This window comes from Athalia rosae, chromosome 1 (genome assembly GCF_917208135.1).
Source record: "Athalia rosae chromosome 1, iyAthRosa1.1, whole genome shotgun sequence".
Lineage (NCBI taxonomy): Eukaryota > Metazoa > Arthropoda > Insecta > Hymenoptera > Athaliidae > Athalia > Athalia rosae.
Window position 1 is genome coordinate 14,193,667 of NC_064026.1, and position 25,350 is coordinate 14,219,016.

Below are 25,350 nucleotides of genomic sequence, written 5' to 3' on the forward strand. Positions count from 1 at the left end.
TTATCCGCAAGGACGTACACAGTGAATTTTCGTCGAGTGTACAAGCGTCAGGTGAAATCCAAAGATTACTATCGCTGCTCAATCCCTTTGAGGGTTTTGCCTGCACGAGTGAAACGGATTTCCAGTTTTCAGAAGGGGATCGGAAAAAGCAGCGCAAACTAATCGCGAGCAATATTCAATCGCGTGTCGTGTATTCGCGAAATAACGCTATTCGCTATTCCATTCGTACGCGAAATTTTGAGCCCGATATTTCGTGATTTCTATACCTGGTGTGCATATTTAAAAACTACCTAACTGACAATGAGAAATAAAAAGAACTTGTTGTTGAGGAATCAATCGAACGAAGCGACTATTTGAACAATTATCTGCGTGTATACCGTGATTGAAAATAGAGAACAAAAAACAAAAAAAATCGCATAAATATTAGTCGCATAAAATGAAATAAGATCGTAGGTACGAATAGTAAAGTAAGAAGAACCAAACAATTGTGGAACGTGTGTGAATAACCCCCATCCTGAAATACCAACAAAAATAGTCTAGATCGTACAAGATAAAATAACATTGCCAATGATAAAGTTCATTGCTCGCTTCTTCGTGCGGCGGAAATTTAAACCGGATGTCTCTCGTTTAAATGCTCCTGTCGAAAGCTTTTACTTTGAATAGAGCTGACGGCATTCATCGTTAGCCACTCCGCAATTATGATTTTAATTTCTTTCACTACAATGAAAAACTCCGTTTGAGATTGTAAGCGTAGTGAGCTTCAAAAAAGTTTTCACCGCGACACAAAGAGACCTAGAGCACTCATGGCATCCATTTCTTTTCGGGCGCAACGAGCTAGCTGATTCTCGCAGGTCGAAAGTAATTGCCATTAGCGAGCTGAAAACTTTTAATTAGCGGTGTACATTTTCTCGAATTGTCATGAACCAGCTTTTAGGGCAGAAGGAGGGGCGGGCGAGGGGGGGGAGGGGAGGAGGGAGCAAAAAGACAAACGAAAGTAATGAAAAAAAGAAAAGATCCTTTGCTGATGGTTTTCGCAAAGAAATGTCTCAATCTCAAGATAGCTGGCGACTTTTCCAAAGTATTTTCAAAACAAACCTACTTTTTCCCCCCCCATTCTCCGAAAACCCTGTCTAGAGCAAGAGCGAGAAGCGGGGAGCGGGGAGGTCGGGTGAATGAAAATCTTTCGAGCTCACCTCAAAATTCAAAAAGAACCGACAAGCTCCGGCTCTGGTGACACGTAAAGTGAGAATCGTGAGAATTGTCGGAAACGTTCCGCGCGCATGATGGCGAATAGTTCTGGATTATTGATTAAACAAAATATCAGCCTTTGATCGCGACCGTAATCACGAATCGAGCCTTTGCCTCATGTTTGCATAGATTTTATGTCTAATATTTATGTAAAAAACCACGCGAAATCTGCCGTGCAGGTAAAGCCGTCCGCGAGAGAGGAGGAATCGATGGGCGGATGTTCACCCTATTGTATGTGTGTACATCCGTTTCTACATATACCTTAACAATCAAACCCCCTCCTCCCTTATGTCGGTATTGGAATTGAAAATTTCGCCAGTGAATTTCAATTTTGAGAAGGGCCGACCGTTTTCCGTTCCCATATTGGCGATCAGTTTAAAAATATGATGAACGAAAAAGTGGAACAATTTTTTTTTCTCCAAAACAAACAGTAAAATCATACCATCAAATACACTAAAACGTCCTTGTTTAAATTTTCGGTAAATTTCGCAAAATAATTACAGCAAAATCACGCAGTGTTTTTGAGAAAATCGTCGAAACTTTTTTCCCATCAACTGATTGTTTCGAAGAAATATTTCGGTTTCAAATGACAGTCTTAAGGTACGTCGACTTGTCATTGTTACCCGTATTTCAAATCAGCTTACCGGGTTCACTCGCGATTTTCATCGTCCATAGGTATACTTACACCCTACGCGTAAAAAACCATTCCAATTATCGTTTCTGGCACACTCGAAACTGTTATAGCTGAGCGAGTATGAAACGCCGTTTCACTATAGTTTGTAGGTTCAAGCTGGCGTGCGATACGGGCGTGAATTTGAGGTCAGCCAACAACGAGTGGTCATTAGAATCATTAGAGCGCAAAAATAATTTTAACGATGCCTAGCCACTCCGGCTGTCCCGTGCTGAACCCCCGTGTGTTTTTCATATGACTATACGTACGTACGTACCTACGTGCAGGTTACGTATATATACACGAGATACATATACAGATATACATGTGTACGTAGTTCCAGCGCGCGTATCGGCGCTCATTCCGAACCTCCAGAATATATTTTCCCTCCCTTGTTTTTCATTCTCGTTGCATCCGCGGTCTCCCGCGACCGTAGGTGTTGGATCAATACAATTTTCTCGATTTTATTCGACGATCAGCTCATAAATAAAAAAAAACTTCAACAATTTTCACTGCTCTTTCTGTTATTAAAACATCTGTCAGAAGTGAAAAATAGAGAAAAAAAAAAACAAAAACGAAAACATACACGTATAGATATTGAAAAAGATATTAAAAAAGCGGAGTTCACGTTAATGGAACGGGATGATTGATTTTCAAAGCTAACTACGAACGTATAGGTGATATAATTTTCCGATGATTGAAGACACAGAACGTCTCTTATCGGGTTTATAACAATTTAAATATAAATTAAACTGCAGCATTTCCATACGCTCTCCAGTGCAGCAAGTTGAAAAGCCATTAGCGAGCTCTCAGAAATCCGTTTTTCTTTTCGACCTTTCGCAAAGAATATCCCGTTCGCCAGGTATATAAGGTTCGTTGGAGATTGCAATTTCAATTATGTTGCCAGCCGTGACGAATTTACAGTGACGTTATTTACATATTGCGTGGGACAGATAGAAAATAGTAAATGTTCCCAAGTTTCTGATTTCTTAATCTTTGTGTTTCGATTAAAAAAATTAAAACCGATTCCTCATATAGAAATTTCTATCGTGCGAAATAGAGGAACTTGTATTTTCGAAAACTATTTCAGTCATCCAGCCATTTTTTTTTTTTTTTTTTCTTCAACATTCCATAACTAAAGTTTTTCCAAAAGAAAATCGCAATAACGCGATACCGCTTCGGAAAATTTCCTAGTCCTCGTATCTCGAACACGAGAACCCTGAGACACCATCAATACTGCTCACGATACATCAGCGTTTGCTTTTATGGCCTCCAATGATTTCCAAGATCCACATAAACTCTTCGAACCCCTCGATTCGGGGTTGGCACACCTGCGCACCGACACCTCCGCCGTCGCGTGCTTACGTATTAGACTGAAAAAATTTTCAGACCCATCGGTTCACCCGTGTCACTTAGCTTAATGCCTGTCAGAAACTGTACGACGGAATCTCTGCTCGCGAGAATCTCCGAGAACTGAACGAAACGAGTTGAGAATTTATGGAGGATGAGTAGGTACATACGTAATATCATATACTCCACCTGTATACCATGTAGCAAAAGCCGAAATCCACAGTTTTGAGTTACCCATCGATCGCACCAAGAAAAAGAGACTCGGCAGAGTCTTGCGCCAAGTACATACGTACATTATTAAAAAGTACGAGACGACCCCGAGACTACTATTCACTGCTAGGGGAGCTGTAAAGCACTGTAGAGCTGAATGTTTGATGAAAAATCTCCCGAATCATGAGCATTTCGCGGAATTGGCACGCTTTTTTGCTATATGATTGCTATTCAGGAATATTATAAGCCGAAATGCTCCAAGGTAGTACTAATTGACACCAATGGCTGTCATAGAATAAAATAGTGGAAGAGCATCCAAATGATTTCCATTACCAAATGATTGGACAGATCTTTCCGTTACCTGTGCATCCTAGACCATACTCACAAAGTCAAGATTCGAGAATTCTGATCTCGAGTTCATAATCGGCAACCTAAAATTCATTAACACCGATCACAAAAACCCCCTGCAATGCGTTTGGATATGAAAAATATCGGAGTATCAGAATTTTTGGGTTGCGATCAACATGTGCTTTTACCGTAGAGGGGACCGGCCATTTAGCGTGAGCTCGTCGACCTCCAAACATTGTCCATTGTCCGATGACCTTGGATCACACTTCAAATGTAAATACCATTCTTCGAAATCCCTCAACGGTACAAGCTCATGCTCGATGATGGAAGTGATGCACACGGCACATGGGCAAACTAACGATGAACAATTTGGCGCATTCAGCGAAACTATGATCACATCATGCTAAAGAGAATCTAACATAACACGAATGCATATATGTATTATAATCTATTTTTCGTTGAATTACGTATATCCGTACGTACCTATATACGATTTATGCGGTCATTCGAACGGCAGAGTGGAAACCAGATACATGCAATAATATCAATCGTTATGCTCAACTCTTTTGTTTGCTTCAATTATTTGGTCTAGTGTCGAACGTGATAAGCTTTCACGGTAGGGTGTTCAGAATTGGCTTAATAGACATGCATACCATAGACGATTATCGATTTATATATTAATACGCTCTATAGGTATCGCATTACTGGGTTTACCGCTTGCGATGAAAAAAAATTCTTCCGAGATGCAACGTTTGAAACGCCACGATGATGAGGGAAATAGAGTTCAATTTTTATGGATCCTAGCTCGGCCGACGAGCGTTCAGAAAACGCGACTGCCTTTCGTTCAGAACCACCAACGCCCATCAGCTGCCGCTATTCTCTTCCTGTGAAAATTATTGAACAGTTGCCGTGTGGACTTGGTCGGGTTCGCATAAAATGGCCCGTCATTATATTCCTTTTCCAAAACTTCGTTTTGAAAGGCATGAATTTTTACTAAAACAAAAGTTGCCTACGGTTCTTCGACACCTACATTTTTCATTCGGATTTCAAAATGAGCTTTCTCTCTGTTTTTTTTTTTTTTTTTTTTTTTTTCTAACCATTTTGTATCGATCTACGAAAAAACCATTAAAATCCATCCAGGTCATCGTACGACCATGTTGAGAATTTTTCGTCGTTGGCAGCTACTACGTTAACATGTCCCACTTCCTTATAACCGGATCGTGTGAGATTTGCCATCTTCGATGCCTGACATTAATACCGAGTTTGAATCGTAAGCTTTTTTTAGACGCTTCGGTTTCCTCAACGAATCATAGTTTCGATGTGGATTTTCTGAAAATGATTTCCACGAAGCGTAGGCACTATACGAGACAAGTATGGAATCTGAATTTGAAGGAAAAAAAATTTCCTCGCAAATTCTCACAAGCATGTGTTCACTCCGATATAAGCCGCCTTCTATATTCATCCACCCAAGAAGATTGATGTGCTTGCCTGGCATCAAAGTTCTTAATGGCTAAGCGAACTGGTGAAAAAAAATCTGACGAAAACAAAGAACCTATGGATGATGGAGCAGGGTTGTAAGAGAGAGAGAAAAAAAAAATAAAAGACACACCGCAAAAAGCAAAAAGAACAAACACACATTATAATATAGAAAGGCGATAATGTATTCCGAGCATACATCGAAATGGGGGCTGCCGGTGGTTTTCGAGGGTACCTACCTATATCGAATGCATGCCATTCGACTGAGTGACGCAAACTTGACGAACCAACTTGTGAGTGAAAGACGCGCGTCATCGGTATATTACACCACTGCGAATACCTCGAGGAGTTCCGGATGAATTCGAAAAGACAGACAAGCAAGTTCGTCGTTCGAAAGACTTAAATATTTCAGCACTACGTACGTTGTCCCGGTCGTGATAAAAGACAACGACCCGTTTTGCAATAGCGAATAAACGGCCGGGTGTTGAGGGTAGAGGACATAAAGAGAAGGGGGTTAGCATCCCTCGAGATAACGACGTTGTCGCTTGACATGTTGAATTTCAAGTCCGCAGACACAGAACATCCTTGCAGGGTCCCGCGAAACTCGCTGCGTGGTTTTTCACAAAAAAAGGTCGTAAATAATAATTATTATTATTATAACAATAATCACAATCATGATAATAATAATAATACAACCCGTTGGTATCAAATTATAGTATCTAGACCAATTTATATTCCATAAGTGATGAAAAACGAGAAAGGAAAAAAAATTATGTCCCGCAGAGATAAGTTTTTCTGCATGTACATATTTCTTGTTTCTTTCTCAGTTACAAAAACTGTTTGAAAAATTCAACGATAACAAAATGAATCATGTTATCAAAGTTTGATGATATCATTTCATTTTGCAGCTTCATCGATTTCAGTTTGGTGAAACATCAATTATGGTACAAAAGAAAAAAAAAGGAAAATCGATTATTGTATTAAAAATTCATTATAATCGTGAAGTTGACGATAAGATTCTGAAACAGAAAATATTTATGCCCGCATTTCATATACTAACAAGGCTGAAGTTGGCGAGCGACTTAACGGTAAAAAATAATTTTGCACGAAAATATGGATTGGGTAGTACACGTTACAAGGTAATAGAGAACCGGTAGTAAAGATATTCATCCATATGGTAGATATACAACGGGGAGATTAACGGACCCACTCGATTATCTAGAAAGTTACTCGGAAGCAGTGAAAATGAAAATGAAAATGAAAATGATAAAAGAAAAAAGGTAAAAAATAAAGGTTCGAATAAAAGTTTTACGATTTCACAGGGGAGGTGATCCGGTAATTGATGACTGATATGAAAAAATTGTTTTTTTCACCATTTTCTCTCCCCCCTTTTCTCCCTCCTGCTCTCCCATTTTTATCGTCGAACGCTTTTTCATTGGGGTTCCCCGTGTGCGGCAATCAGTTCTTTTGCCCCCTGCGAATGTATTTTTCTGTATCTTTTTTTTTTCCATTCACGCTATTGCAGTTCATATATTTCTCTGTGATGAAAAATGAAAAGGATATTTGGGAAAAATTTAACCGCCTATACGTGTTCGTAGTTCACGTTCGCTGGTTGGGAAATCGAAGAGCATTTCATAGTGGATCCATTTCGCCCGCCCACCCGACTTGCCCTTTTGGCTATTTGAAAATGTCGGAACACCAAACGAAACTTTCTGGGGCAGTTCGACTTCTGGGGCCGTCCACTTTAACATGGACCGAATTGTTGAACGGAACAATCAAACATTCGGGGGACTCGGTCGAATAATATTTAGTTGGGGTAAGTATTCGTAGAAAGGTTTTATGAATGTTGGAAGACTTGTATTATTCTCCGCATTACCCTCGAATACGTGACGAGGGAAGATGATACGTCGAGGGCGTCGGACATTGAACAACTGGATTTAACAAGCCTGGACTTTTGGAGATTCTCATTACTCAGGTCCGCTGACAATTAAACAAATGGGATCCGAAATCCTCCCCGACTATCTGTGCCGCCCGCGTAGAAGATTGATATATCGCGGCACTCGACGCGTGGAAATGGAAACGGGGGGGAGGGGGTGAGACGAGACTCGGCGGTGTCGGTGCTGGTAGCGCGGAAAAACAAAAAAAACAGAAAAATACGCGATGAAAAAAGAAATAAAAATAACGGTAATGATAATAATAAAAAAACAAAAGGCTCAGAGGGGCAGGGAACAGAAAGAGAAAAGAACGTCGTACCGTATAGATCGTATAAGAAGAGAATACCGCATGAGGGGAGAGAAGAGGAACACAAAGATAAAAGACGGAAGGTAAAAAATAAAGAAAAAAATAGAAACGACCAACGGAGGATAATACGACGTACAAGGGCTTTACAATAATGGGCCATCGTGGCTAGATTGAAGTGCTTTGTTTAAGGACTGTCTACTATCCTGGTTGTCTAGTCGCGCGACGCGGCGCGTCGCAGGCGAAGAGATCTACGACCCTTATATCTTCCTCTTCCTTATACTCGAATCGCCCTGTGTGTACAATCTCATGCAAGTTGAGGGAATCGCGACTACGTTGACTTCACCATTCCAAATTGTGACTCAATGAGACTTTCCGGAAAAAAACGGACCCGTCTTCGAGCACGTAATGCGGAGTCATTGCACTTTTTTCATGCCATCCATTTCCAAGCTTGAAAACCTCGTTTCGTCTGCATTTCGATACGGTGGTTTTGTTCTCTCCTTTGCTTTTTTTTCTTTTTTTTTTTTTAATCAAAACATTGAAACAGATTTTTTACCCCCGCAGGTACACGATTTCTCTTGTTTCCATCGACGATCGAGTAGAGATATGACTTCGAGGGATTTCTTAGAGTCTCCTCCTCTACGGGGTATGCCAACCCGTGTCACTTGGCAACGTTGAACGAAGTGCAGACCCATTAAGACGATGACCCAAGCGTTTGCCTCCGACCTCCGCGAGTCGTCTCACCGAATTGAATGGACCTACCGTCGCAGCTGTAGGGCAAATTGACTATTCATCGGAATTTCGAACCTTATGAGCAAAGCCGTTGATCGACTCCTCTTCCGTATGCCGTATTAACGATTTCGCAATGAATATAATTGAGAAAATTTCCAACCAGACGAATCGAATCGTACAGGGACAGCTAGTCGAAGGTTGCTTCGACCTGTAAAACCGAGACCTCGATCCGGGCGAGAATTGGACAAAATTGTTGCAAATAACGAAGCCATAAATGGATATCCCTTGCGATACGGTGTAAGGGAGACTCGGCGAAGATCGTTGCTGTATCGCGCGGTGATTAGGGACGAAACGGTTGGCTTCCCGAAAATCCCCCTCCGGAACAAACGAGAAAATATTTGTTGCGTATTTTTTTCGATGTGGGCGGACGGAGGAATGAGGTGGGGTGAGTATAGATCGTTTGTTGTTCTTGTTTTGTATTATTTTTCTACCGTATCGTTAGCGAGAGGAACTCGACTAGCGAGGTTTAATTCAGTGAGTGATTAAAAAGAATAATAATAAGAAAAAAAAAAAAAAACAACAGAAAGAAAACGAAGGGAATAAAATAAAACATCGAAAATGGTCGCTAAATACGCTTTCGCTAATTCTACGCCGGAATGTGGGTAATCGGCAAGGCTGTATACCGCGAACGATATGAACAAGTCGTAGGGATATCCTCATGGCAATTAACTTACGTATAGATCATACGTGGATTGGATACCTAGAAGAAAAATAACGATATGATTCGAGAAGGATATAAGAAATATCCGCACGGAAATCCGGACGGGGTTGCTGCAAAAGGGGAAAGCCGGAGAAGACAGAAAACGCTGTCCGGTAAACCTGCTTCGTCGCGTCGTTTCGTTGGGTCTTATTGGGTCTCTCTAGGACTTACGACCTACTCCCAACCTAAGCCAGCAATCACAGCTGGAATTGTCTTTTCGGGTGCGCATAGGCCAGAGACCTCAAGGTCTACCAGCCGCCACATGTCACGCTCGGAGAAGAATTTCTTATTACGACTATTCTCTGTAAGAACTCCGATAAGCTTGGAGGGGAGGTATCGCGTACCCCACGCGCTAAACTTTAATTATGTACACAGTTTAAGTGGGACGATATTTAGCATTGATTCCGCGGGGTATCGTGTACGATACGCGTATCGAATATCACGTCATTCGCAAGAGTGTACGCTAGTCGTGAACTTGGAGATAATAGGTTGAAGGTTACGTAAACGGTGCACAGTTAGTATAACGTAATTGTCTTCCCAAAAGATGCGGCGGGTGATTTTTATCCGATGCCACTGTGCGTGAGTAACGCCCGAGGTATTATAAAGCACAATATAAGGAGTAGTAAAAAAAAGAAGAGGAATTAGAAAAGTTGAAATTGTTCCGGAGATAATCCGCAAATTAAATTTCTTCGAGCTGACTCCTGTTTATAACATTTGCTTGTGTACACACACATGCACGTCTCGTTACAGACTCGGAAACTAATTGTAAGCTTATACTTTTATCTGCAAAAGCTCGAAATCCTCTCGAGTTAATTGAATTTGAGGATGCTTATTGCAGAGAAACGTCTGAAAATTGGCTGCGGTATAATTAGAAGCTATTCCGTTAGCCGGAAAAGAACGACGCGCATACCAGAATGTTTTCGTTTCACTGTGATAATCGTTTTTCGCGTCTTAAGTATGTAAGTACAGATACAGATGAAGGAATACAGGTGGTATTGGTGTTTTCGAAAAATCCATACAGGTAAACCGGTAAGGCGAATCTTTGCCATGTAACGTATGAGAAAATATAGATAGAGACTTTGCCACCGTAAGATTCCTGGAGGCTCGAGCAATCTTATTCGATGTATGTATACGGGTATATGTAACGTATACATACCTACAATAGCTACAAGATTTCGTTGAGCGCGGGCAGTGCGCCAAGAGGTCGGCACCGGATTACAGAGATTCGGGAGTTAAGATGAAAGCTCAATGTCCTAAGCTCCGAGATAGCTCGGTATACGGCGATCTCTTCAACATTTTCAATTCTCCGGAAATGATAAATTTTACCTACATATCTTCGGGCCGCACCTCGTAGTCGCTCCGCGAACACCGTCGCGGTATATTTGTCGCCAACGCGCTCCGACCGAAACCGATAAAATATACATAAACCTTCGGGATGCCGGAGGAAGTGGAGGAAAAATAAGGATTTGAAAAGGCGGGCGTGAGCCCCGCTGCTCACTATGGCCATATGGAAGAAATGACCGCTGCAGGAGAAACTCCCGGATAAGTTAAGCGCCTCGCTCGGCGCATCGAGCTAAACGCGAAACACGGTATAAAATAAAAGGGGGTAAAATTTCGTACGAAGAAATAAGCCCGACGAGTAAAAGAAAAACCGAGTCGCAGATGTTTGAATATATCGCGCGAAGAGATCAGGGAATTCGGACAACGCCCCTCTTGCATTTCACTTCCCGAAGGACGGTAAGAAAAGCGGAACAATGTAGACACATATATATATATATAGACGTACCTATGTATGTGTACATACACCACGTATATATCGTCCTGCGGGAACCGGTCCAGCGGACGCACAAGCATTATTCAAATTCTCAGCAAACTCTGTCCTCTCGTGCTCTTTTGAGGCTACTTTTTTATATTTTTTGGTAATCTTTTTTCATCTTTATTTCTTCTGGTTTTTCTTTTCCGTTTCTTTCAAATTTTTTTTTGGTTTTTGGTGTTTTTTTTTTTTTTTTCTTTTGAGATAGCTGAGTCTCCCGGAGAAAACCGCGGGAAAATCTTACTCCGATATTTGATTTCGAGGTTGAGGGGAGGGGAGGGGAGGGGAGGGGGAGATTTTATGTTTCCCAAAGATAAGCTGCGCCGATAGTCGATATTCCACCGCGCTGCACGCGCGCTTGCTTTTTGCTACTTTCTCGTACTTCATCCCTCAATAACTATACGTATATCTCGACCCTGTGTGTATATTTCTCTTTTTTCTACTACCAACGTCCCCGGGGCTTCCCGCCCTCCCTCATGTCTCAGTTTTGTATACCTGTACCGCCTATATCCGTGTTCGGCAAATCCCGAGCTCGGGGCTTTATTATACATATTATATATATATACCATGTATGAACTGTATATACGCGCGGTTATGTGTAATACGGAGTCCACCAATTTTGCTGCAGTGGCGATATATCGGAGAACGTTCTAAAACAAAAGGAAACAACCGTCCTGTAATTCACAATCGATACGCTACCCATCTAACCATACGACGTCCGTCGTTATTTCAGAATAAGTGTATTACCGAGTGTCCGAAATTCTAACACTTTTATTTTCTCGTTTAAAAATTTCACACGAACACACAAGGAAGTTCTGTTATGTATTGAGAAAAAAAATTTCTGCCCACCAACATTTCACGTTGACGAACCCGCGTACGTATCCACGTATGTGCAATACATACATACATATATATATATACGAGTAAATCCTGCATCGAAAGAGATGAGCCTCGCTTCCTAGGAGAAACGGCGGAGGTACGTTATTGGAAATTATACGTACACCTATACATGACGTCTACGTGCACACGTAATATACCTCAAAGCAATTTTTTCAATCCCTCCCATACCTCCTTCTGCAGACTGATCATATCGACAGCCTAGGCGGTGAAATATTACAACGCGATTTGGTATTCAGTATGAGCTTGATTATTAATATTAACGAGCATTACACGAGGTAATAAGGGGGAAGAGAGAATAAAAAGAGAATAAAAAAAAAGTTGAGTAAATAATGATAAAAAACTATTTCAAGGCGAACAACATTTTTTGCGATACTCGCTGCTTGATGTGTGGTGATAACGCTCTTCCTATCGATATTATCATATCGGCATCTACCCATGCGGTGGCTTTTAAATAATTGCACGCGCACATTCGTTCGATGTGTTTTACGTATCGATAATGAGCATCGGAAATTTTTTTTTTACGTGCCTGAAAAGAAGTGGACCGCAACTCTAGACCCATCTAATCCACGGTGAGCTACGTTCGAATTTAATATGAAATCAAAGCTCGCGAATAAAAGAATAAATTGAATAGAGGTTTGATTTTTTCGGTTTTCACGAAGAGATTTTTTTTTTTTTTTTTGTTTTGCAATTCAGGCTTTTGTTACAAGTGAAATCTTGTTTTCGCGAATTTTAAGCATCACCTGAGTACCACCGGTGAATGTAGCTATAATATCCATCTTCACTTACGATCGGCTTGAGAATTTTTAATTTCACTTCGAATCGCAAAAGTTGCAGGCAATAAGTGAAGGTGAGTGAGTGACGTTTTTTTCCATACGTCGTATCGCACTGCACCCCCGTCTACATTCACAGCGTATGTATGTCACATTATACATGGGCAAGGTTCGAAGAGAACTGACGTTGACGAAGGATAATCACATGTGGATCCTAAGCAATACCCGACAACAACCATGGGGTAGGTAGGATATGATGTACCCCAACCCGCGTGAGTTCATTCAAATTCCAATTTGAAGTGAAAAAAAAAAAAAAAAAAAAAAAAAACAAAAGAGAAGAAAAGAAAAGAAGAAATCGTAGAGCGGAATGAATAAATAAATAAAATATCACGAAAACTGCGAGCGCGCAGCGAGGGATTGTTCATCCGAAGTTACATACAGAAGTGGATTTTACCGTCGCCTCGTATTGCGGGTAATTTTCAGATGGTAAAAAATCTAGAGTTTATAGAAATGGTGAGAAAAGTTGTTAGTTATGAACTAGCGTGCCTGGCGGGGGTAGTTGGGGGGAATGGAATGGAATGAAATGGAATGAAATGGAATGGGATAGTATACGGCGAGCCCCGGGAGCGTGAACTTTTCCACAAACTTCTGGCACGCAAGTTTCGGTTCAAAAGTTGTTCGTAATATCTTTTATTGGTGGGTTCTATCACCGGCGAGTCCTGCAGGCTTCGAACACTATTACCAGGACGAAAGAGGGATGTATAGGTGCACCGTAACGGTTCGTCCCGTGCAGTGTGCAGGTGTTGAAAAAGTACGAACAAATGATAAATAAAATGCAACGGATCTTGAAGAGAGTCGATACCATTATACTAACAAGTATACCGTGTGAAAAGAAATATGCAAATTTGCAATCGGCTCAGTTAATCGATTCATAAGATTTTCACGCTGTACGCGATATTTCTCGTGAAGGATAAAAGGAAAAGGAGAGAATAAATTGAAGATATTATTCTCCCAACGTCGACTATTTCGATTATATCGATTAACGAGGTAAAGAAGATTAAACACAGTTAGGGGTGTAATCGCACAACGCTCCACTACTCCTTCTGTACAAAAAAAAAACAAGGAAGAAAAAAAAATTACTACAATTACAGCGTGATTATTGCTTCAAGCAACTTCCGCTCTTCTTATCCAATGAGAGGGAGCGTAGGTTTTTTTAATTATTCAGGCAGAGATATCGTGTTACTAGGATAATGCCATCGAATGAATACGGGGCATTCTACGTGAAACGGACCGGTTTTTGGCCATGCACATGGCACTCAAAATATTTCCGAAGTTCTGAAGCATGAAAAACTGTCGAAATATGTCATTTCATATTCGGTATGTAAAAAAATACTTGCCATTGGGGTGAGAAGAGCGGTGATTTTGAATTCACATCTGCAACTACGGCGGCACACTTTTTACGGTTCACAGAATTTGTTTGGATTGGTTTAATTTTGTTTTATTCGTTGTCTATACGCAGATAGCTCAGAACCATATAACTGTGGTTTCATTTATTTGATCATTTATTAATTAAGTTATTTTTGTTTTTAACGTAAGTTTCGATCCTCCGTTGTTCGCTGCGAGTGTAGATTAGATTCGACGAGTCGATGGTATACGTGTAGTTGGAGTTCCTCGAGAAGCTCTTGAAAGAGTCGACGATATTTCGTTTGAAATTCTAACGTGTTCTCAGGAGACTGGAATTTCGGGTCGAACGTGATTTCATTTGAATCCTATACCTCCTAGTTTCACTCGAGCAAAAGCTTTGAGCTTTATTGCCAATACTCAGAATTCAATTAGTAAATGTTCAAGCGGTTAAACAGACCAGTGCACTTCATACGACTGCCTCCGTTGTAACTCGCACGAGTCAATTTGAGACCGGGATGAATGAGGATATAAGAAAAATGGCGACTCATAAACGTTCGTTACGTACACTAATTAAACCGACGAAACGTCGCGTTGTTTTTCCCGTATCCCCAGTACTTTTTCGCCATTCGCAATATCTAACAAAGTTCCGAGGGTGCTTTCCGTATTAACGGCGACGCCGTCAAAGTCTGGCGAATTAATTTTTCACCAAGAATTCAATTACCGGTTACACATTCCCATGCGTATATCTCGCTTCGGGTAGATTAATAAGAAAACTTCGCCTCTTTTTCACCTAAAATTTCATGAATGTGGCGAGGGTCGCCGATGAGGGCGCGCACCTCCGGCACAGCGTCAATCTCGTGCCCCGAAAATGATTCGGAACTTGAGTGATTTCAATTATTTTGTTTCAAGTTGTATATCGATCAATCATCGCGCGGGCGGTAGTCGATCGACGAAGTCATTTTTAAACGCATCGACTCGACTCCGAACGTGTTAAAAATTTTATTTTTCACACGAACAAACTTTTATTAAAACTGATGGAAACATCTAACAAAGTTCAGAGTCGGGAATCCCAGCTGCAGTCAACTTTAAATTTCTATCAATTATCGTAGCCCGGGAATACGAACTTGCTATACTTTACACGCGTGGAATAATAGTAGGATACAAAGTTTACTGCGTGAAGAAACGCGTGCGCGCGTAAGTGAGACGAAAAAATCAGCGTTAATTGGACGCGTTTCCTCGGCGGTACGGAGCGTGCTGGGGTTAGCTGAAGACTGTCGGAGGTTCCGGGGGCTGGCGCAGGCGCCCCTACGTACCCCTCTAGCCCTTCGACTCCCGATGTCCGTCGACGGCAACCCCCAAAACACCTGACGCGCAAAAGTAACCCCTCTTCAGCCCCTGCCGCACAAATAGTTCGTCGGCATTTTTGCATTCATGCACTTTTAACAATTAATGGGACTCTAGGACCCGGCCTCTGGCTGCACCGTCGAGCGGGTAGCAAATTGACGCGCGATTCGATCAAAACTCGACATGCGACGATGATGGCCGTTTAATGTACGCGTAGAAGCAACGATTTAATGAAAAATTTTGAGAATTCGATGAGAGACGCGTGATCGAGTTTCCACTGATTGTTTTTCACTCGCTCTGTAACCTCTCCGTGGGGGTAGCGAAACTTCCGAGTCCAGAAAAACAAAATTTCATTGTAAGATTCAGAGTCGATGTTCGATAGCAGATTTTCATTTCGTCGCAATCAACGTGTATGCTTTGTATATTGCCACCAAACTGAAGATTAATTAAAAAAGAAAAAGTACCGAAATCGTCTTTTGAAGTGAAATTCGTATCGTCAGATCGATTTCATTATTGAGGGATGTAATTCGTGGCTTCGTGTACTTTCAGAAAATTGCTGCCTGAAATGCGCGTTTCGAAAAATTCTAAGAGATTTCAATTAAATAAATTTTCTTCTTTCGATCGATAAGCTAACAATAAGTATGAAAATAACGCGTTATATTCAAATTTCACGGCATTGAATGTGAGTACTTTCCGAGAAAGAAATCAAGGTTTTTATTACACCTATACGGGAATAATACGAAAATTAGGTTGAGGCATCAAATTTCACGCTGCTTGAAAGCCAATTTAATATTTTTACGTAATCTGCAAAGAATTAGGAAACTTTGACGCCCACGTCGAAAAGAAGACAGTTCGCTGTGGATGTCACACGGATTGTCGGGTGATTTCCCGGTGTAATAAATTCACAAAACGACGGCACTGCTCCCGGAAATATCTTCGAAATTATTACGAAGAGTCATTGATCCGTAAAGAAATAACAACGACATCATACGCGATAACCAAAAAATAATAATAACAGTCAACGATCGAAGGTTCGAAGGTGAAAATATATCCCGTATACAGTAATTTGTATCGTACGTACGAATAAAATTTTATACCATTCTAACGCCTCGGTCAGTTCAGTTTTTACGAACCCCAATAGTCGTTTTTGGATACACTCACCACCGAAGTTGGGTTGGGGTAATACCCGGTGTCCCTGGAGAAATGAATGTTTTTTGTTGTATGAAAGTTGATATACATAAATATACATTTAGATGTACAGCTAACGGGATCCATCTGGCGGATGAAATTTTTTTTTTTTTTTTTTTTCTTCTTCTTTCACACCTCGAAACCAACCCTCGCCCGCGAGGCCAACGATCGATTATGACTAGTCGTATTTTCGTTGTCAGTAAAATAGATCTAAATGATTGCAGTACCGTAAATATTGAGCTAAGTAACAATTGTTTTCGAAATGTCGAAATTGTTATACGCGCCCAGAGAGCGTCTAATTTTTTCAGGATAAATCGGCGCGGTGTTCGAACGAAATCGAACAGTTGTTCGCTATTGGAAATTTTGCTGCTCGTTGATAATGATCGTCGAAATGGTTCGGAAGATAACGCGTATGTATAAGGTATTTAGTTGTTATTTAAACAACAATATAATCGGCCCGAAACGGATTATACGTGTGTAGGTTTCTAAAGGGTAAACGGGGCTTACTTATAGGAGAACCGATGCGGATTTCGAAATTCGAACGAGTTCGCTGTTTGGAATGATACTGAAATTTTCATACACGTGTACAGAACTTTTTTTTTTTTCTCTTCAAACAGTTTACACGCATGAAATACGATTCGGCGCACATTACAGGTTTATCACGATCGCGATTAAACAAATAAAAGAAGAAAAATAGCTTTTTCCACAAAAGCATAAAAAAAAAAAAAAAACACAAAAATTAACAGGTGAGATAATCGTTATTGCTGGCTGAAAAACAGATTGACGTAAATCCGGAGAAATGAACACACCGTTGAATTTTCAAATCTCGTTCATCGACCCAAGCTAATGTGAATTTCATGTTTCTGGATTTCCACAGTCTTCGGCAGTATAGATGGCTCGAATGTTTGGAAAACTACGCACCGAAAATTCGAACTTCCTCAGGCAGTTCACGCAGCCCTCCTGCTTTTCAGCCCTTGATATCGAAACCCCCGGTTCCTTCGTTCGGATTTTTATACCCACGAATGTATAACGATTTGAATTCTTCCCCGATTGCGTGAACAACCGCCTACGGTAAAACAGGTGCAATAAACAAAAAGATAAGGTTTATATACTTGTAATATACGACGTGGCGTCGGCGGGGCTGCGGTATATGCGGCTGCATAAATCGTATAGATCAAAAAATACGGGCTACAGCAAATCAGCTGAAAAGGTGCACAGTCAGCGTAAGCTACCGCTGGTCTGTAGATTAAAAGGTTTAGTTCTCTGGTAATAAGAGTCAGCATCTTTTTCTGGGTAATAATTCACGTCATTACACCCCATTTCCTCGCAATTAAGATTTGAAAATTTCACTCCGATTCATTCATCAAGTTTCACTTTTGAACCGGCAAATAATTTTTCCCCTTCTCCCGACCTCCTTCCTTTCTTCTTCAAAGCCTCCGGATTAGGTGATATCAACGCTGTTCCCGCGGGTGTTCGGAAGCAAAATTTTGTTTTCCGTCAGAAAGCGACGACAGGACAGGGAGAATAAATAAATGAACGAACAACCTGCGAGTTGGTCGGACGGCGACTTATCCCTAATTACGCACGCATCGTGTTACCTATAACGCTTCGGTAGATAACTACCTCAGGTACGAAAAAAGTCGGGGTTTCTTTATCGATTTCGATTGAATTCGGAACCCTCACCGACCTAAACCTGCGCGACTTTGACCAACGAACCTGTGTCCGTCCAGCTCGGATCCGAATACCCCTCTCGTATTTCGGTAAAGTGTCGGTGCAACTAAATTGGGGCTGGATCCAAACAGCACGTTCAAAGGATGGGCTTGAGGCGATTAGTGTAGGCTAATAAAGAAAAATAAAAGAAGAAAGTGGAAAGAGAAAATAATAAACCACTTAGTTCTTAGTTAATTTTAGCGAGGTGTGCGTTAGAGTTGTAATTACGTTATATCAGGTCGATGCTGCAAAGTCCAACAAATTATACCAACCCTTTCGTAGCTGCACGAAGTTTGCTGGAGTTTTGACCCGGCCAAACGTTTCGGCTAAACTAAATAAAATTGTCTTTAGCCGCTATAAGACGATAAAGGTAGATTTACATGCACTCGGAGAAAAATTTCGTCGAATTTCACGATTTGGTTTTCCCTTGATTCGATAAAACCGTCTGCTTTTGAATGAAATCTTAACTTGAACTGAGAAAATTTTTCTCCAGTTCTGAGAAATGAAAAATAATTACGTTGGACAGGATATCCTCAACAATGAGTAGAAATGGACTATACAACGTGTATACAATTTGGAAAAAGTGAAATCATTGCAGGCTTTCATAGAATCCGACCCAACGATAAATTATACAAATAGATTCATAGAATTTTCCTCAGTATCATAATGAAACTTTACACTATGATAATAATTTCGTTGTCCGTAGTTTTAGTTTTTGCTTTGCGTCCCTGCGTCCAATAGATCGTCGGTGTTTCTCTTCGGATAATAGAACCACATACCTGACTCTACAGAGAATTTATAAATTTAACTGGTAACCAAAAAAAAAGTGGTTTGGACATTTGATTGGACCTACGTAGGATTACGTATTTCGAAGCGCTAGATGCGAATATGAATATTATTTAGCTTGCCATGCCTCCAAAATTGGAGTAAATTACAAAAAACCACTGAGATAGGCTAAGAAATCGTGAAAAATTGCAATTGTGCAAATGAAAAATAAAAGTCCTCAATCTAGATCGTATTTCTAAACTTCAAATAACCGACTTCGGATTGGGATTCAGCGTATTGAAATACATGAGAAGAATACTTGATCTAGATTAATGTGTATTTCTTTTTGTTTGCACGATTGCAATTTTTTTACGATTTCTAAGTAATTTTCAGCGGTTTTTCGCAGTTTACTCAAAATTTTGGGGGTGTACAGACCAAACCGACGACGGATTCGGCGCATCGCAATACATAATCCCAGGTAGGTCTAGTCCATCTAAATGTACGGATCTCTTGTTTTCGTGCAACGATGTTATTGCGGCTTAACCAGCTGGAATTGAATGCTCGTTTATAGGGTGTGATCAAAATTGTAACTCATTAACGGTCCAAGGTAACTTGTCAACCGTCCCCTGTATCAATCCAACGTCTCACCGCAGCTGAAGAGTATAGGTTCAAGTTTAGTATAATTGGAAGGAATGGAAATTGTTATTACTTCAAGTGGAACCGTCGACGAGTTTAGCTAACGATAAATAATTTCAGTGGGTTTCACGGGCAGAGGTAAGTGGAGAACGGAAAAGAAAAGGGTGTTTTTAAAGGTAAAATTAGCCCGGCGGACGGGTCTCGGAAGTGCGGCAAAGGTGACGGGGCGAAAACGCGTCAAGGGCGGATCTTCACAAAGGGTTTTGTGCAAAGGAGTTCGTTTGAATAGTATTACCCAGCGTGTAGCACGTAGGGCGTGATGCGAGGTATAGAGGTGGGTCGGGTTTACCGGCTGCCCTAGCTCTGGCGACAAAAGATTCTTGCGAGGATGAAAGAAAAAGGGCGGTTACCCTTGGTGAAGGGAAGAAGAAACGGAGGGATCGAGCCGAGCAGCTTCTGGCGTATGAATCAAATGATAAAATTAATGTAGCATGACGCGAACTTTACTCGAATAAAATCCGTAGTTTGCTTTTTCAAAAGGATCGAGCGGAGAGTCACGGCTTGCAAAAATTGCACCGAAAATATATTCTCGGAGGAAAGATGGAGGAAATTTTTTTTTATTATCTTAAACATTTTTTTCAAATCAAAGAATATTCTCCTCGTTTTTTCCCCGGCAAGACGAAGAGCATTTTTTCTCCAAATTTAACGAGACACGAAATATTTGTCCCGCTAAATTCTAAAAAGAAAGAGCCAAAGTCCGCTTGGGACTTACACAGCAACGTCACTGTTTTACGAACGGTCTTAAATAAATGATAAGATAATGTTCGCGAATATATTGTTTTTGTTTTCTGGAGGCGCAGAAATCTAGGGACTGCAGTGGTAGGAAAAGAGGAAGGCTATTCATAGTTGGCTTTTTTTCTATGTGAATATTCATCGGTTAGAGGGAATTGACGTTGAAGCGTAGCTTTATACATTAGTCAAGGTGACTTATTGTTAGTCTAACTTATAGATTTTTCCTCCGTCACTACCAACTTTATTTCCGAAGAATCCGTCAGCGTGAATTATTCTCTTAATTTATGTTTCGAGCGGAACGATGATAAAAAATACAATATAAATGAAAATGACGAATACACGAACTCCGGGAATTAAAAATTTTCGAAGAAAGCTCTACAGTTTTTCTCCGGAGCACATTATTCTCGAAAAAAAAAAAAAATTCTTCACGAGTCAATGTGATTGACGAAAAAAGGAACTCGTCAATTCTCTTAACATATCTCTAACGACAAGAAAAGAATTATGTTCGTCCAGGTTGTCATTGAAGTCTCGAAATCTTTATCGATCTTTTCGCACCTCTATTCTCAAACGTTAATTTTCCAATGAGGTATAATACGGGGCTCGTTCGAGTTTACGGAAATGAAACGAACGCTCGATATTTTCAGTTTCCACATTAAAACAAACGCGCTTTCGCGAGATCCATTTGCGCTTTCGGTTCTTGCCGACGTTTCGCTCCTAACACCGAATGAACTGTGCACAAATTGAATGGGATGCAAAATTACGAGAACAAATGCCATGATCATGATCGTTACGGTTCTGGTGAACGAACTTCAGTTTCTCCTATGAAACAAAGCGTTATTACCCATTTGGATTCAACTAGAACTGGACCTGTATTATTGAGCTCACAGAGGCATAATTAATTAGTTGACGGACTCCGAGGGTAGCGTTAGGCCAGGGTAGGTCATAACCTAGCCTATACGGTTGGAGAGAAATGTTCGCTCGCGTTCTCTACATTCGGCCGAACATCACGCGGGAGGCTTCAGTTTCTGACAGTCTTGATTGAATTTTTATCGTACATTTTGGGTTTAACTTCTGCTTCCAACGAGGGTACTGAAGCTACATAACAATTTTACCTATCTACACGTTATATCGAAGTGAAAAAGTCAATTTTCGCGAGGGATGCGCGAACGATAGCTAAAAATCGAATCAATGACGTGAAACTTCATTTCTCGATAATTTTAAAATTCATGTACAATCAATAAGCAGAGTTATATGTCATCGGATTCATGGTGAATTCCAAATGGCGGACCGATTTTTGGAAATATTTCACCAATCAATACGAAACTCGTTATTTCTGCACTTCCGAGATCAAATCTCCGGAGTTCCAATCGCTGCTGGATTCAAAATGATGAACGCAATTCCCAACTTGTTACACGATAATCGAATAAAGTTTCACAGTTATCATTATGAAGCGAATGAAATACCGCCGTTGAGGGAAACCTTTACGCGGCGCTTATCACGGAGAGAAAAAATCGTTAAGGACAAAAGATTGCGTCCATACTCAATGCCATCTTTGATTCGATGAAATCAGGGAATGACAATTTCTGTGGTTCTTTTATTTTCGTACGACGATGAAATGCAAAAAATTAAAAATATTCCCGGTGCATTACCGTTTCACAGACATGACTGTACGTAACTGTTGATTTATCCGGAGGAAAATTAGTGGAATTTTTCCGTTCTATTTCTTTTCCTACATATACATATATACTTTGTTTTGAAAAAATCATTTTTTTTACCTCACTAGGTTGGAAAATTGTATAACGTAATGATTAAGCTATAGGTGTAGGAAATTTATGATATAGTAAAATTTTGAAAAATATTTCGTTGAATTTCATTAGTGCTGATTTATCAGTGCCAATAAATTAATTGTGGGCGGATGCTCGTGTCGCAGGACGAGGACGACGAAACGGGGGGGGAGATACGCTTCGTAACACGAGCTCTCTTCTGAACAGGAAAAAAAAAAAAATATAATAAATAAGGAAAAATAAGAACCCACGACGATGGGGTAGGTGTAATAAAAAAGGTTTTTTTTTTTTTATTTCTTAATTAAAATGAAACAGCAAACGAGCTACCTACGCGGTAGGGTAGGTGCCTATTTAATGCCCTATACGCGTGTGTTTGCGTTTATTTTGTGAAAATTAAAACTTCCGCCCTCGTGTTCAAATACATATATATCAAATGACATATAGTTATGTATACATGAACTTATATAATTGGTGATTTCAGTAACGAACATTTCTCTCTACCCGACTGTATGTTTGACTGACGTCACTTTTCAATTATCGGTCACACAGGTCGAAGAGTTATAATTAAACCACGCACCGTGGCCTTCACGTGTCGGGCTGTAAATAAAAAACGACACTTAAAGTCTCGATATGGCTGTAACAAGGTTCATCCCTTTTTCGATTTCACACCTAAGGGTACTTCAGAGAAAAGTTATTATAAGAAAGCTGTACCTATAGATGCTTCTAATTGTATTATAAGTACTTCAAAACTCGCCGGAGATGGCGATGATACGTGTATAATAGGAATCGGTAGGTATGTACAAAAGTATATAAGAAAGAAGAATGAAAGAGAAAAGATGTATTTTCCCTCGCTCGTGATTTAGGTGAGATAATACCGCCGTGTACAGGTTGCGTCGTATGACACGGAGTAGCTTTTCAGCCGTGTAGGTGCGTGCATAAAGTGGGGGTCGGAGCCAATATGTAAGCGGCTATAATCTCGCCGTATACGTACAGCTATGTATACGTACGTAGAGGTACGTACGTTCGTCGTATAGGTGACATTGTAGCGGAAAGGGAGTCGGAGGGCTTTCGTCGTCCGCTGTAAGTCAGGGCAAAAGTAACCCGCCCGAAGAGATGACGCCCGGCGGTTGTCGTGCGGCGAAGTGGGTGGGTTGGCACAAGGGTAGCGGGAAAATGGCGGAGAGGATGTGAGAAAAAGAAGGCGGAAATGGCACTAATGAAATAAATAAGAGTGACAATAAAGGTCGCCGCGAGAGCCGACGAATGAAATGGAATTTCCGTTGGTTGGCTTAGATAAACAGCCCCAATTTTATTCTCGACACAGGATCACCACCCCCCGTAGCAAAGGTTGGCTCGGAAGAAAAGGGGAGAGAGACGAGTTGAGGAGAGGGCGAGCCACCTAGTCGTCTCTTGCGAGCACTTTGAATTTTCTTTCTCGCCGCGCCCTCGGCGTCGTCGTTTCTTCTCTCACCTCGTTCTATTATATATCCGTGCAAACTTCTCGCTTTACATCTCGCGCAGTCAACCCAACTCTTACGACACCAAAGAAGAAGTTCCCTCTTTTGAGTGCCCGGAATCCGGATCACGTACACCCGGGTTGCTGTCCGTTATTCAAAAGTCGAATTTTAACACCCTCTGCGTGTGTGCCACATGTACGTACCGTATCCACCGTTCCGTTGAAGACCGTACCGGCTAATTTCCCACAATTTCTTTGGTTTCCGAAATTGCTTCCGCCCACGTGTGCGATATAACGTGCGCGATGCACACATGTATCTAGATCGAGGCGGTAACAGTTCAACGTTCATTCTCCGATATTATTTCCCACTCCAAGAATCAATGCTGGACCGCGAGAAAAACAGAAAATCTACAAAAGAGTTTGCAGGTTTTTTTTTAATCCCTTCTACTCTGGTGACTTTCGACAAAAAGGCGACGTAACGGATCGAAAAATGAAACTACACGACATTTTGTATTGTGCTCTCAGGAATTACAGGATTCACCCTAGTGAGAAACACACTTCTCACCATTGTTGAGAAATTCTTGGATCTGTTTTCACCATTTTTTCACTCGGAATCGTTAGCACTTCACTGCATCAGCGAAAAATAGTATGATCCAGTGTGTTTTGCGCTTGAAGACCCTGACTTCGCTGTGAGCGTAAAAACCATTTTTCGCACAAATCTCCAACGGTAACCGAAGAAACATGTCCGTTGTCCAAGGACAGAAATGAAGTAGGGCAATCGACTCGGGGGTTTCGAGTTATTTTAAGCCGTGAAAGGTGGCGGTGGCCGTGACCGAGTCAGGCTCCCGAATATCTTTCGCGATTAATTGATGTTGTTCCTTTTAATTCTCGGCTCGACGTATCGGCGGAATGACGAGACAACGGGACAACGGAATGCGGAAAGTTAATGCAGATTTTCCACGTCACTCTCGGACGTGAGTCCCACCGCCTCGAAAAGCGTGCGAAACGTGCTCGCCCGGCGATTATTCAGTCATGTAGACGGATAACTGAGCTGAATCGTGCTCCGATATGAAATTCACGTTATTGAAGGAATTCGAGCCTGGTGGGAGTACCGACATGACGTTGCATCGGCTGCTTCGAAACACCTTTCACTCGAAAACAGTTTGTATCTCGACTTTTTCGAACCGAATATTTTTAACTTACTTTTTGGTGAGGCCTCTGTTGATACTAGGAAGTACGTTTATTATTGACGAATTATGCAGAACAAACGGGTATTGGGTCGGAAAATACACCGTATAAAGATAATCTCGAATATTGGGAATATTTTTAGTTCATCAAAGACTGTTCGAAGTTAACGTTCGTCGTTTCGCGTGGATCGTTCGCGATGACGATCGTTACGATTATTATTTTGATAGAAATCGGCGCCAGTGCAGCAGGGATAGCGAATTCCGAGGGGACGATTTTTCAATCAAAACACGCGGTAGAGTCGAGAAAAGTTTCACGCGAAATAATATGGTCGATAAATTACGGAGGAACACTGGGTGCTCGGTGCAATTCGACTCCGTGTTTAATTCTTTGCTGCAGCGCGATCGAACAGGTGCGGTACCGGGGACGATGCACGGAGGATGAAAACACCGGCTCCAACACCACGGTTAGAATCGGCGATCAAACTTACAACGTAGATGACGAGAATTTGAAAGTGATCGATATCGACAATTACTGCGGTTTCATTTGGATGACGTCCTCTATATTAAGA

The 25,350-nt window shown here is 41.1% G+C and overlaps 1 protein-coding gene across 8 annotated transcripts in view; it reads right to left on the reverse strand.

Moving 5' to 3' along the window:
* The window catches only part of LOC105683200 (neural cell adhesion molecule 2-like), a 248,404-nt gene that overhangs the window by 59,204 nt on the left and 163,850 nt on the right, over window positions 1-25,350 (reverse strand). Inside the window, exon 1 of one of the 8 annotated variants that reach the window (XM_020850799.2) lies at window positions 13,913-16,568. The exons of the other annotated variants lie outside the window; for them this stretch is intronic. Within the exon in view, the coding sequence (XP_020706458.2) occupies window positions 13,913-13,915 (3 nt within the window). The 5' untranslated portion in view covers window positions 13,916-16,568. Of the gene's footprint in view, window positions 1-13,912; window positions 16,569-25,350 lie in introns of those variants that run through there. 8 annotated transcript variants of the gene reach the window in all.